At 34.0% G+C, this 12176-nt stretch overlaps 1 protein-coding gene across 1 annotated transcript; it reads left to right on the plus strand.

The window, feature by feature from the left end:
* Window positions 1-8151: 8151 nt before the first annotated feature.
* Window positions 8152-10171, plus strand: LOC129230210 (zinc finger protein 572-like). The gene is made up of 2 exons (XM_054864611.1): window positions 8152-8875; window positions 9063-10171. The coding sequence occupies exons 1-2, from the start codon at window positions 8221-8223 to the stop codon at window positions 9590-9592; spliced, it is 1185 nt and encodes a 394-aa protein (XP_054720586.1). The 5' UTR covers window positions 8152-8220; the 3' UTR covers window positions 9593-10171.
* The last annotated feature ends 2005 nt before the right edge of the window (window positions 10172-12176 follow it).

Genomic DNA, 12176 nt, shown 5'->3' on the forward strand with positions numbered 1-12176 from the left:
AACTTTAAATTACTGTTTTCATGAATCGTAGCTGTTAAATATATTAAGTCTATTTCATGTGAATGCGCAATGTACTTATTCAGAATAACACAAATGAAAAAAACCTTTAATAATGCTACCTTATTCTTGTCTATTTGAATATTTTTACTATTACTAACAATTGCAGGCAATTTGAATTTTATCATGTTAAAATATTACTGAATTTGAAAATTTATTTATTCACCCATTTATACCAAGAGTAACCAAAAATAATGCATTCTTCTTCTCTTTCCTTTATAAGATTGCACTATCTTATTTAAATAATCTTGCACGTAAATGGAAAAGTATTTTTTCATTTTTTTTCCACCGTAAACAAAATTATTAGCCATTTTAATTATTCGAATATTTATATTTTTGCTAATTATAAAGAACAAATGAATACTAAAAAAAAAGAAAGAAGGAGAACCTCCATTAATAGGGCTTTGCAACCTTATTTTTATAATAATTTTTTATCGATACTCGTACATTTATCCACTAGATGGCAGCATAAACGATAAGAAAATAAAATCGTGCAGAAAAGCGATGATATTGCACTATTTCACCCTGACGCTCTCAGAATCTTTCGGTCTCTAACCGAACGTTTTCAATAACATAGCACGCAACTGCAACGAAAACTCAGACGTCCCGTCATGCATCAATGTTATGGAAACGGAAATGGAAACAAAGGTTGCGTTCGACGAAACTCACCGCTCTACCGGTAAGTAACTGGTTACTAACCGAAGCGTTCTATGATCAGCCGGTTACCACAGCGGTTACCATTCTAAGCAGTTGATTGGTTGACTGGAGCACGTGATCATTAGCTGTCATGTGATTAACGAACCGGTCGCTCGGAAGAGTCCACCGATGGTCAGGTTGTGGTGACTCTAGGTTGGGGTTTTTCGGGGACATTTTCAGGGCACGTTCGGAAGTAGGGAACGGTGGCATGTGGTGGGCTGTTTCCGAACGCAAAGGTTGCGTTCGACGAACACGACCGAGAGCGACCGGTTAGTTAATCACGTGACAACGAATGATCACGTGCTCCAATCAACCAATCAACAGCTTAAAATGGTAACCGGTGAGTTAACCGATAGATGATAGAACGCTGCGGTTTGTTACTGGTTACTTACCGGTCGACCGGTGAGGTTCGTCCAAACCAACCAAAGCAGATATAGGGTGCGTTCGACGAACCTCACCGGTTAACCAGTAAGTAACCGGTTACTTACCGCAGCGTTCTATGATCAACCGGTTACCTCACTGGTTACCATTCTAAGCAGTTGATTGGTTGATTGGAGCACGTGATCATTAGTTGTCACGTGATTAACTAACCGGTCGCTCTCGGTCGTGCTCATCGAACGCAACCTTGATATGTTAGTAACTTCCACTATGACTTTTGTCTGTCTCTGTTAATACCAAAAAAAAGTCTCGCATTGTTTTTTTTTGTTTCTTTTAACACATTATGAAGTACATAGGATTGCTGGTCGCTGAATCATGTAAATAATCAAACTCAAATCTTCTCCATAGCTCTTGAAAACAGTTTTCCGGAGGAGTATAGATTGAGCTGAAACAGGTACTATATACTGCCTAAAAGCGTAATTTGTAATTTTGATCTTTTTGTAAAATCTGTAAGAAACAGCACTTATTGTTATGTTGTTCGACAGAGCTGATCGATTTCATTTGATCAACTGAAACTGCTCTCATTGTCTAAATAAATATTTGAAATTAGTAGTCAAAAAAGATTGATATTTACATCAAGACTTCTGTAAAAAAAAAAATGTATGATGATGTATGTCTTTTTTTTCTTTTCTTTTGATTAAAAATTTGGTTCAGGTTCCAATATTTATCCTATCTGCACATTCAAAATTTATTACAATATCATATTAACAAATGCGGGTATTTTGTGTGAAGAGAGTTGACTAAAAGCTCAAATAAATATGTATCCATTTTGGGCATTTACCCAGGTAAATACCCTTGAAAATAAATATCCAGGTAAAAAAGTGACGAATTAAATCTTAAGAACTTAGTTGGATCAGTGAGGATACATATCACCATCAAATTCAATCAAATGCAAATTTTCACAATGTCCATTACATAATGCAGCCTATTACTTAATGTCTTCAAAACCCCTTGGATTTTGATGACATTATGTAAATATGCATTTTTGCTTTTTTCCTATAGAATACATTGATTTCATACCCCTTGCTCTCTCATCGGAAAACTTTGAAATGACGGGTCTGGTTAGATTATGAAAATAGGACATTGAAACAAAAAACAAAGCAGTGAGTGCTCAAACTTTAGTTGAACACTCATTGAGAAATTTAAAAAAAAAACAGTTAATTTTATTCCCAGATGTTCAAAAGCTGTGGTGGAGGTTGAATAATATCCTACTAAATATTAACTTAATGAAAAATTAAGATTGTTTTCTAATTTTTTAAAGTAAATTGAAACCTTTTGTGAGGCAAAGTTTTTGGTACATTTTGATTATTGATTTCTTAAAATCAAGTTTTATTATATTGCTAACTTCATTGCCCAGTGTCTGTGGGCCTATTCAAAAATAAAACTTATGTCAAGTGACGCCTGTTCAACAATCAGAGTTAAATGAAAGAAAATTAAATAATGGAATGTTGCTAAAGGTTGAAATAATGGCAACAATTAATAAAAATCCCCAATAAAGTTTGTTCCTTAGCCACTGAAAATTCCCATTTGAATGAGAAAACTTCAAATGAAAAAATGTATAATAGGTATAGGTTAATGTGTATTAGACTCTGCTGGGATCATTTTAAAAAAACGTATAATTGATAAAAATGTATAAAAGAGAAACGTGTAAACCGTGCTTCACTGCAATTTAATTTTTTAAATGAGTTTATTTCTTTTCACACCTAACATATGTTTCTAGAAATCTGGACATGCACTTTGCTAGACATGCAAAAATTATTCACTAAAACCAGTTTCAAGTTTTCATTCAGTGTACACTTAAGCAGCATTTACAAAAATTTTGGTGGGCCAACTTCCATGAAATAGTTAACTTGCATGAAAATAGTTACATTGTCTTGGTGGCAGAAGGCCCGTGTCCAGGTTTTCATAAAGGGAGGGGTTTTAAAGCGGGGTGGGGGGAGTAAGAGTTCAATTCACTACCAACTTTGGTTTTATGTTAAATTACTAATCTCAGCATGGCATTTATAGACCTGTAAGGACTACTGTACCATCCCCCACCCCCGCCCCAGAAGAATATTTTTGGCTGCGCAAATAGCAGCAGTATTCCTTCATTTTACATCTTCTTTTCAATCCAACCTTGTTTGTTTCTTTTTAAATCAAACCTATTTATGTTTATTACGCAGTATATTGCAATTAGAATAAAAACTGCCCACAGATTTTTTTATAATGTAGCACATACATTAGGTTTCATATTCTGGAATAATGCTTAATAAACTAAATAGGAAAGAGCTTATGGTAGATATAAATTACATTACTAAATACAATCAATGCATCTTTATAGGTGCAACATATACCGCATTCATCATAACCTTTTAAAGCAATATTAACGCTGTTAATGCTTTGTGTTGACAAATCATTCAGTGGTTCATCCACAATAGTTTTTCCAAAATGTTATTTCAGCTGGTAAAGCTCTAACATTCTTAAATTACAGAAAAACTACAGAGAGAAAGGGTTTTTTGAAGCGTTGCACACAAACTTTCACATTAAAGCTATAAAAGTCAGCTATAAATTTTCTTTTGGTTTATTATTTTTCCCCCCAATGGGAGGGGTTTAACCCCTAAAACCCTCCCCTTGGACACGGCTATGGGGTTAGAACAACATTTTGAAAGTAATAGTTATAGAGCATGGGTAAAGATAATGAAGCTTTGTAATCAATTGTTGTATAAAATGAATGAATAAGCGAGAGGCGTACTGTTTATTTTGCAATTGCTTAATGTTAATCAAAGCCAAAGAGAAAATAAATTAACTGGATCTAAAAATTACAAGTTTACAGAGAGTTCTCCCTTCGGCCCAACTGTTTAATGGAAAGTAATCAGTGATTTATTGTGAAAATTCACTGAAATATAATGACATGAATTAAATAAAAATTGCTTCAACAATAATTCAAGCACCATTATTGAAAAAGTTTGATGTTTTTTTTTTCTCTCTCTATTTATTTAAGCAATTTATTTCTTGAACTTTTAGTGTATCATCAAAAATAAAAATAAGTAAATAATTAGCTTGACAAAGCACCTGAGAAAGAGCTTCAATTAAAGTTATGTTTTTAAAAATAAAAGAAGCTTCACTAAATGTTTTACTCTTTTACTTTTAATGTATTTTATTTTGGATGCCACTTGGTCAAGGATATGTTATGCTGACTACCAATTTATAATAGATTTTTACGCACATTTAGAATAAATTTCATATGGTGCTTATGGTGCAAATCTACAGGATGGTCCAAAAAATGTGATACAGTCAACGCTCTTTATAACGACCACACATTATAAAGACCATCCCATTATAACGACCAGTGGTAAAAGTCCCAACTTTGTTCCTATGAACTCTACGTTAATTTGCCTTCGTTATGACAACGGTTCTGTATCGTCTAATCCAATACAACGACCGAATTCAGCGGACGCTATTTCTGGTGTTCTTTCCAGCAAAGCAAATTTGTAGCTTGAATTAACTTTGTTTATGGACCTCTGCCTGAAGTTTTCAATGTCAAATCCAACTTTGAGAGGGGGTTGGGGTGGGGGGAGGGAATTACCATTCATCACAGCTAGCACAGAAAAAATAATGGGAGGAAAAATCGAGAAATTTCCAGATTCCTAAGAAAAGTGAGTTGACAGATGTGTTGCTAGTTTGGTGTTTGAATCTGGTGGTTTTTAAGATTTGGGGGTTCTCGAGGGACTTTTAAATGTTTCTTTGAAAAGCAAGAAAAACACAATTTATCACCTATATCTGAAACGGAAAATAATGTTTTGCAAAAATCACTTCTGCTAAAAAGGCAAACATCTGTTTCTGGTTTTATCTTCAGAAAATGTAGTGGTAGCAGTAGTAGTAGCAGATTTGTAAGTGTGTAACATTTTCCTCCCTATATTTTCTACTTGAAAATTTGTTTAATATTCTGTCATAGTATTTTGCACACGATTTTTCTAAAAATTCCTGTGATAAAAATAATTTGGACATTTAACTGGAATGTTTGAAAAAGTACCATTTTTTTTTTTTTTGGAACAACAAGGCGTGCATGATGATTGTGTATATATTTTTAAATTATACCTCTTATAACGACCACTCGTTATAAAGACCTTTTTCTCTGGAACGGAGATGATCGTTATATCGAGCGTCGACTGTACAATGTTAGAGACTGCTGTTGAAAAAAGACTACTTGCAAGAACATTAGGGTGGTCTAAAAATTGCCCCTTTTTTTAAATTTTTTGATTTTTACTGATCCTAGCTTTCTATTTGGTTCCATTTATGTAAAAAATAATTATTGTGAAGTTTGAACTTGTAACTTTAACTTTTAGAGGTAACTCAACATCCTCATAGTTTTCTATAGCTATTAAAGCAAAAACAATTCAGCTATATTTCATTTATACATATCTCCATCATTTTGTAAGAGATATTTAAATCTCTATCCATGTGCTTGTGCTATAAAATGGCATTCCCACTTCTTCTTTCCATACTAGGGCAATTCCATGAAAAAGTGGACATGAGTTTTGAAATTTTAAAAATTGTTTTACTGCTACAAGTAATACTATATCAAGTTAAAGGTAATAGCGTGAGGTTTGTAAAACTATAAAGAAAACTTTTATAAAAATTTTTTTTCTTTATTTTTTTTTTTTATTTATTTATTTCTTTATTTATTTATTTTTGACAATAAAGTTATTGCAATATAACAAACTTTCATTCAGGAAAAACAGAGTAGTTTCATTCACTGAGGATTACTATTTAAAGCAGCAGCATTTTAATTTTTTGTGTATATATTACCATTTGGGCTATTTGTCTATCGTTTGCAGCACTTAGTTTTTCATAAGAAAATATTATCAGGATTTTTAGTATAAACAAAGTTATAAGGTCTCGCTGTCACACCCGTCACAGAAAAGTTACCTCAGCAAATGCATTCTTCCATAGAAAAGCATGAAACTTTCCAAAGCTCTAATGTTTGCTGGTCTGAATAGGAGAACAATATTTAAATTCTTCAAATTTTTATTCTCTGAGAAAATTTTGGTGTGACGGATGTGAAAAAATCATTGTGATAGGTGTGACAACATTTAAAATAGCTTTTAAAAAACTTTCTAAATGAAATAGCAGATTAAACCATTTTATTTGGTATCAAATTAGCAATGGAGTTTAAAAAATTAACTTATAACAAATCTAAAACATGATTTATTTGAATTATTTCAATACATATATATATAATATATATATATATATATATATACAGTGAAACCTGCGTAAGTTGACCACTCGCAGTGCACTGCTTTAGTGGTCCAGCGGCGTACGCAGACAAATCAGTTCGGGGGGGGCTGAGCTCGAAAGTCTTTGAGCTGGGGGGGGGGGGGGATACTTATGAACTGTAGCTAAGAAAAGTTCATGTATCGCTTTTCTGATATCAATACGAATGTAAGATTTCAAAAATACATCATAAAAAAAAACTTGTTCTTTATTATAATTTTTTATAATTAATTTTGAAAATTTCGGGGGGGGGGGAGGGGCTGTAGCCCTATCAGCCCACCCCCTGGGTACGCCACTGCGAATTTACAGAGGTTGATTTATATGATAAGGGCTAGTTCCGTGCCTGAAAAAAGCGGGTCAACTTAGACAGGTGGTCAACTTCACAGGTTTTACTATAATATATATATATATATATATAGATATATATAATATATATATATATATATAATATAATATATATATATATATATATATATATATATATATATATATATATATATATATATATATATATTTGGTTATTAAGTGAGTTACTTTTATTCAATTCTTGAAAATTTTCAAATAATCAGCTGCATATTCCCATAACTACTCTGTTTGATTGTTTGTTTAACCTTTGAAGCATAACGTTTTCAACTGTATCAATATTTTCCTTTTTTTTTTTTCTTTTTTCAGAGTTCACCTGTATTTGGCAGATTTCAAGTTTGCTCTCATTCAGAGTACTTCTGGAAACTTTGATTATTCTGGTATACGATAGTGAAAATATAAATGAACAAGCATCGGAAATTTCACTTTCCGGTATGAACTGAGGTCCACTGCAGTGCACAAAAGAGGATCCTGCGGTTTAGTTTAAAAATATGCTTATTGTATCAAAACCTTTTGAAAAGGTTTTTGTTACAAGACTTTTTGACAAAAACAGACTGAATCACGTATTTTAACAGTATTTTTGCTCAGCAAAAGGTATTTTATCCGGTTATTATGTGACACATAAAGTCTAGCAGTCTCTAACAGGAATTTTGAAGTAGTTTTCCAAAACTTTGCTTGAAAAAAACATCTGTGGAATACCACTTTTAACAAAATGTTTGTTTGAGCTTCTAGACATGTAGTAAGGCAGGTGTTTGTGAGACATACCAAATAAAACTTACTTGAGAAAAAAAACTAATATGTACAAAAGGTACTTTGGACATTTTAAAATTAGACGTTTTCTCAATTGTACGTAGAAAGTATCAAAAGATATATTTTAAGGCCAATGTGAATTTGAACAGCATGTATACTTAATAAAAGTTGTTTCAAGAGTACTGTGTTCAAAATTAAAAGCGTTATAAAGACTTTTTTCTGTGGGAAAACTACTAAGCTTGAAGCTTTGATAGATATTCAGTCAAACTACCTGAAACTGGAAGTACTTTTATTTACTGAAAAATAAGATGTTGGAATAAATGTTGTAAATAAAATGAAAGATTACTCTTAGAGAAATTTTTACTTCTCAGAACACAGATTGAAATAATGGTGCCCTTAGAGAATATAACAAAGATTATGATTTATATGTAAGAAAAGATTTTTGTGTAAGTGTTTTCAGTTACGTATATTATCTGACAACTAGACTCATGTTAAAATATCGCGGTTGTGAGAAAATAGGAAACATTGCCTGTCAGAATCATTAAAAATTGAATGATTGGAAAGAAATATTACACATTGTATCTCATTTACTTCCCTCAACAGATAAAATATTTTCGAAAGTATTGAATTTAGTTCAGCATTACATATTGACAGTCAGCGATGTGTGAAATGGAAGGTACCGTCTCAGTTGAAAACAGCAACAAATCTTTTCCGAGTGGCAGTTGTGATAGTCAAATTGACATTTGCACACAAGGAACATCCTCAGCAGTTAGTAGAGACTTGAAAACTCCTTCCACCTGCAATTTGGATCAACTTAATTTTCAGAATGTGCCCAACAAGAAACGAACCGGTGCTTCTGGAGCAAGAAGAGGTGCCAAAAAGAAGCGTAAAAAGTCACATTCTTGTAAAATTTGTGAAAAGGCATTTTCTGATTCGGCAAAACTTAAGGCACATTTAAGGGTCCATTCTGGGGAAAAACCATTTTCCTGCGAGAAATGCTCAAAATCCTTCACCCACGCTTCAAACTTAAAAACTCATTTGCAAACCCATATTACTGAAAACTGTTGTGATTTTTGTTCAAAAGAATTTTCTACATTTTCTATGCTACAGAAACATTTGAGAGAGCATACTAGTGAAAAATCGTATCCTTGCAAAGTTTGTTCCAAGTCATTCGCTCTACCCTCACTACTCAATTCTCATATGCGATATCATGCCGAGAAAACACATATTTGCGACTATTGTTCAAAAGGCTTTTCTCAAGCAGCAGGCCTAGTAGAGCACGTGAAATTTCATACCGGCGAAAAACTGCACCTTTGTGAAATTTGCTCAAAACCCTTTTACACACGCTGTCACATGTTAAGACATTTGAGAACCCACAGCGGGGGAAAAACCCTTCTCATGTGACATTTGCTCAAGATCTTTCTCCGAGTTTTCGAGTCTTAAGTCTCACTCGCTAACTCATACAGTAGGAAGACAATATTCTTGCGAGATTTGCTCGAAAGCGTTTATTACGTTTTCAGAGTTAAAAACACATATGAGAACCCACACGGGAAAAAAAAAACACTCCTGTGAATTTTGCTCGCAATCGTTTTACACGGTTCCACTTTTAAAAGCACATATGAGGATTCATACTGGAGAGAAGCCATTTTGTTGCGAGTTTTGTCCAAGAACGTTTGCTTATAGTGGAACTCTTAAAATACATTTGAGAAGCCATACCGGCGAAAAGCCTTATCCCTGTGGGCTCTGCTCCAAAACTTATGCATTAAAAAGAAGTCGAGACATACATTTAAGAGTACACACCGGCGAAAAGCCATTTGCTTGTACACATTGCTCTAAAGCCTTTAACCGAGCTGAAACTCTTAGAGTACATTTAAGAAGCCACACAGGCGAAAAAACCGCACTCTTGCCAATTCTGCTCCAAATCCTTTTCAATGAAATTCCAACTAGATATCCATTTGAGAACTCATACCGGTGTGAAACCATATGTTTGCGAGTATTGTTCAAGAGCCTTTTCTATAAAAGGAAGTCTTAATAGACATTTGATAAGTCATCATAGCAACAAAAACATAGATAGAGTGAACTTGGACTCTAAAATGTGAACTATTATCAGAAATTGCTAATACTTTTTCAATTAGTTATTGACAGATAAAAAAAGTTAGTAATAACTAAGGCATATACCAGTAGTGTCCAGTGCTTCAGTAGTGGCCACTTCAAGGTTTAAAACGCAAAAGTAGTGGGCACAGTGAAATATATTTTTTAACTGGGTCTACAAAAGTAATTGCCCCTCTTAAAAGTCAATGAGGGTATTTTAGCCCAACTCTTTCTAAATCATCCCAATTCCTAAAAATGACAGATTTTTAATTTGATCAGTTTTTTTTTTCCAATCCTCAAATTTGATCCAGTAGTGGCTACTCTAAAATCTGAAAATTTCAGTAGTAGCCATCTGACATTCTCACATCTGAAGAAGTTACATTACTTACTTTAATTCAAAATAATTGATAAATAAAATCGATTCAATATGATAGTTACATTAAGTACCAAAAAAAAAAAATCACATTATCAATGTTCATTTCTTTCTTCAGAGGATATAAGTAAGCTTGAAGTGGCCACTGGTGAAGCACTGGCCACCACTGGGGTTTTTCTTTATGCAATATGTTTTTATATTGTTGAATAAATAGACAGCAGATAGATATGCTTTTTTATTACATGAGTGGCACAAGCGTAAACATGAGCAGGCCCGGATATATAAATTTTGAACCCCCTGCAACAAAATCTGTAGGACCTCTCCACAGAGATCAGCAGTGTATATTTGCAACGTTAGGGCTAGTTTTTTCAAATTTTCTGTTTCCAATTCCTTGGACAGTTGAACACTTTAAAGACATGCCCCCCCCCCCCCTCCCTGCCCACATACTGTGGGATCTGCGGGTATGCAGATCTGGACCTGAACATTAATCAGGAGTGTTCCCCCTAAGAGCAAGTTGACAGCCCCCCCTTCTTTTCACCCCCCCCCCCAAGAAGAGAAAAATGCCCCTCAACCCCCTCTCCCCCAAGGAGGGCACCCAACAAATTTGAAGTCTGAGTAACTGAGTTCTTTTCTTTTAGCTCCTGGATCGAAATTATAAACATAAATATTAGAGATGTAATAGTGAAAATTAATAGTGGTGTTTTTTTTGTTTTATGTTCTAATAATGCAACACGGTTTTGGTTCAGATCCCTAAGATCTGTTTTCAAACCCATGGTCTCCAATTTGTATTTCACCATTCTATTTTAACTCTCCACAAATTTCTAATAGTTTCAGAATTTTTTTTTTTACAAACAAAATTTTATTGATAAAAAGATTTTTATTAACAAAATATTTTTTATAAAAAAACTATTTTTAATATAAATTATACAATGCATATTAAATTTTGTTTTTAAATGTATTCTGATTGTGGTGTAATTTTAGTGACTTTTAAATCCAAACTTCAAGATTCTTAATCAATAGAAACCGGAGCCTCAGTAGATTTCAATCAGCACTAGGCCCCGAAAAACCAGGGCTTCCGAGAGGGTATGTCGTTCAAATCAAAAATTTGGGACCTGACCTGTGGAGGGAAAGAATTCAAATAGCGTAATGAGAAAAAAATGTCTCTGCAATGATTCAAGCATACAAAAGTGCTTAAAGCTAAATAATGATTTTTAAAAAAACCTTGCATAATTATTAAAAATAATGAAAATTCCCACAGCAAAGTTTCCTTTAAAAGGGAGAGAGAAAGAGATCCTGAGAGTACTGTAGCAGTTTTGGAAAAGCTCTATTTGCCGTCGTCTTGTCGTCAACAGTGTCGGATCTAGTGCGTACCACTTGCAGGGCCCTATGCGATTTATTTCTTGCGCAGCCCTCACTTTATAAACGAAAAATAGATATGAAATTATTACTGATTGCAAAAATTATCTGTGATTAATGCATATCAAAATAAATTATCCACATTAATTACCAAATTAAAAGTAACACCGCATGACGGTGATTGACGACTTATTGAGTATTCTACGAGGGTCGAACCAAAAGTAAGGTTCTCATCAATTTTACAAATATACAGCACTGTCTATTCTCATTGAAATCTACATCGTTGGAAAGAAAAAACGTTTCTCTTTTTTTATACATAATCGCCATCTTTTCCTGTACATTATTGTCGATGGTACCCTTACTTCTGAATCGAGTGTCACAGAATTCTACCGCCGGAGTGGGACATGACAGTCAACAAACCACTCCGTTCTTGATTGCAGTTCGGAACTCGAGTCTAGTGTTTTCTAAGTTTAAGGAACACTTTGATGGCCAACGTTTCCGGAGCGACAACGAAGTCAAAAAAGGGGTCGAACAGTACCTCAACGGGTTGGCGGTGGAATTCTGTGACACTCGATACAGAACTTACACCGGTATTCTCCACTCCGGTTAAAACTCGGACCGAGGCTTAAACCTCGAAGTTGAAAAACTACTCTATTCTCCATCCCGGTTTGGCGTTAAACTCGGTCACGGAACGCCCACTTCCAGAGCTCGGCTTGTAACCGCTACTTCGACGGTTTAAAACTAGATTTCCTTCCCATCATTCCTTTGTGAGCAAACAAAATGGACGACGGCTGTT

This window comes from Uloborus diversus, chromosome 9, assembly GCF_026930045.1.
Source record: "Uloborus diversus isolate 005 chromosome 9, Udiv.v.3.1, whole genome shotgun sequence".
Classification (NCBI taxonomy): domain Eukaryota; kingdom Metazoa; phylum Arthropoda; class Arachnida; order Araneae; family Uloboridae; genus Uloborus; species Uloborus diversus.

Excerpts from the sequence above, each read along its gene's own strand:
- LOC129230210 (XM_054864611.1), top strand. The coding sequence starts at position 8,221 with ATGTGTGAAATGGAAGGTACCGTCTCAGTTGAAAACAGCAACAAATCT. Across the intron at positions 8,876-9,062 it reads CGGCGAAAAACTGCACCTTT|CGTTTATTACGTTTTCAGAG; the intron begins GTGAAATTTGCT and ends TTTGCTCGAAAG.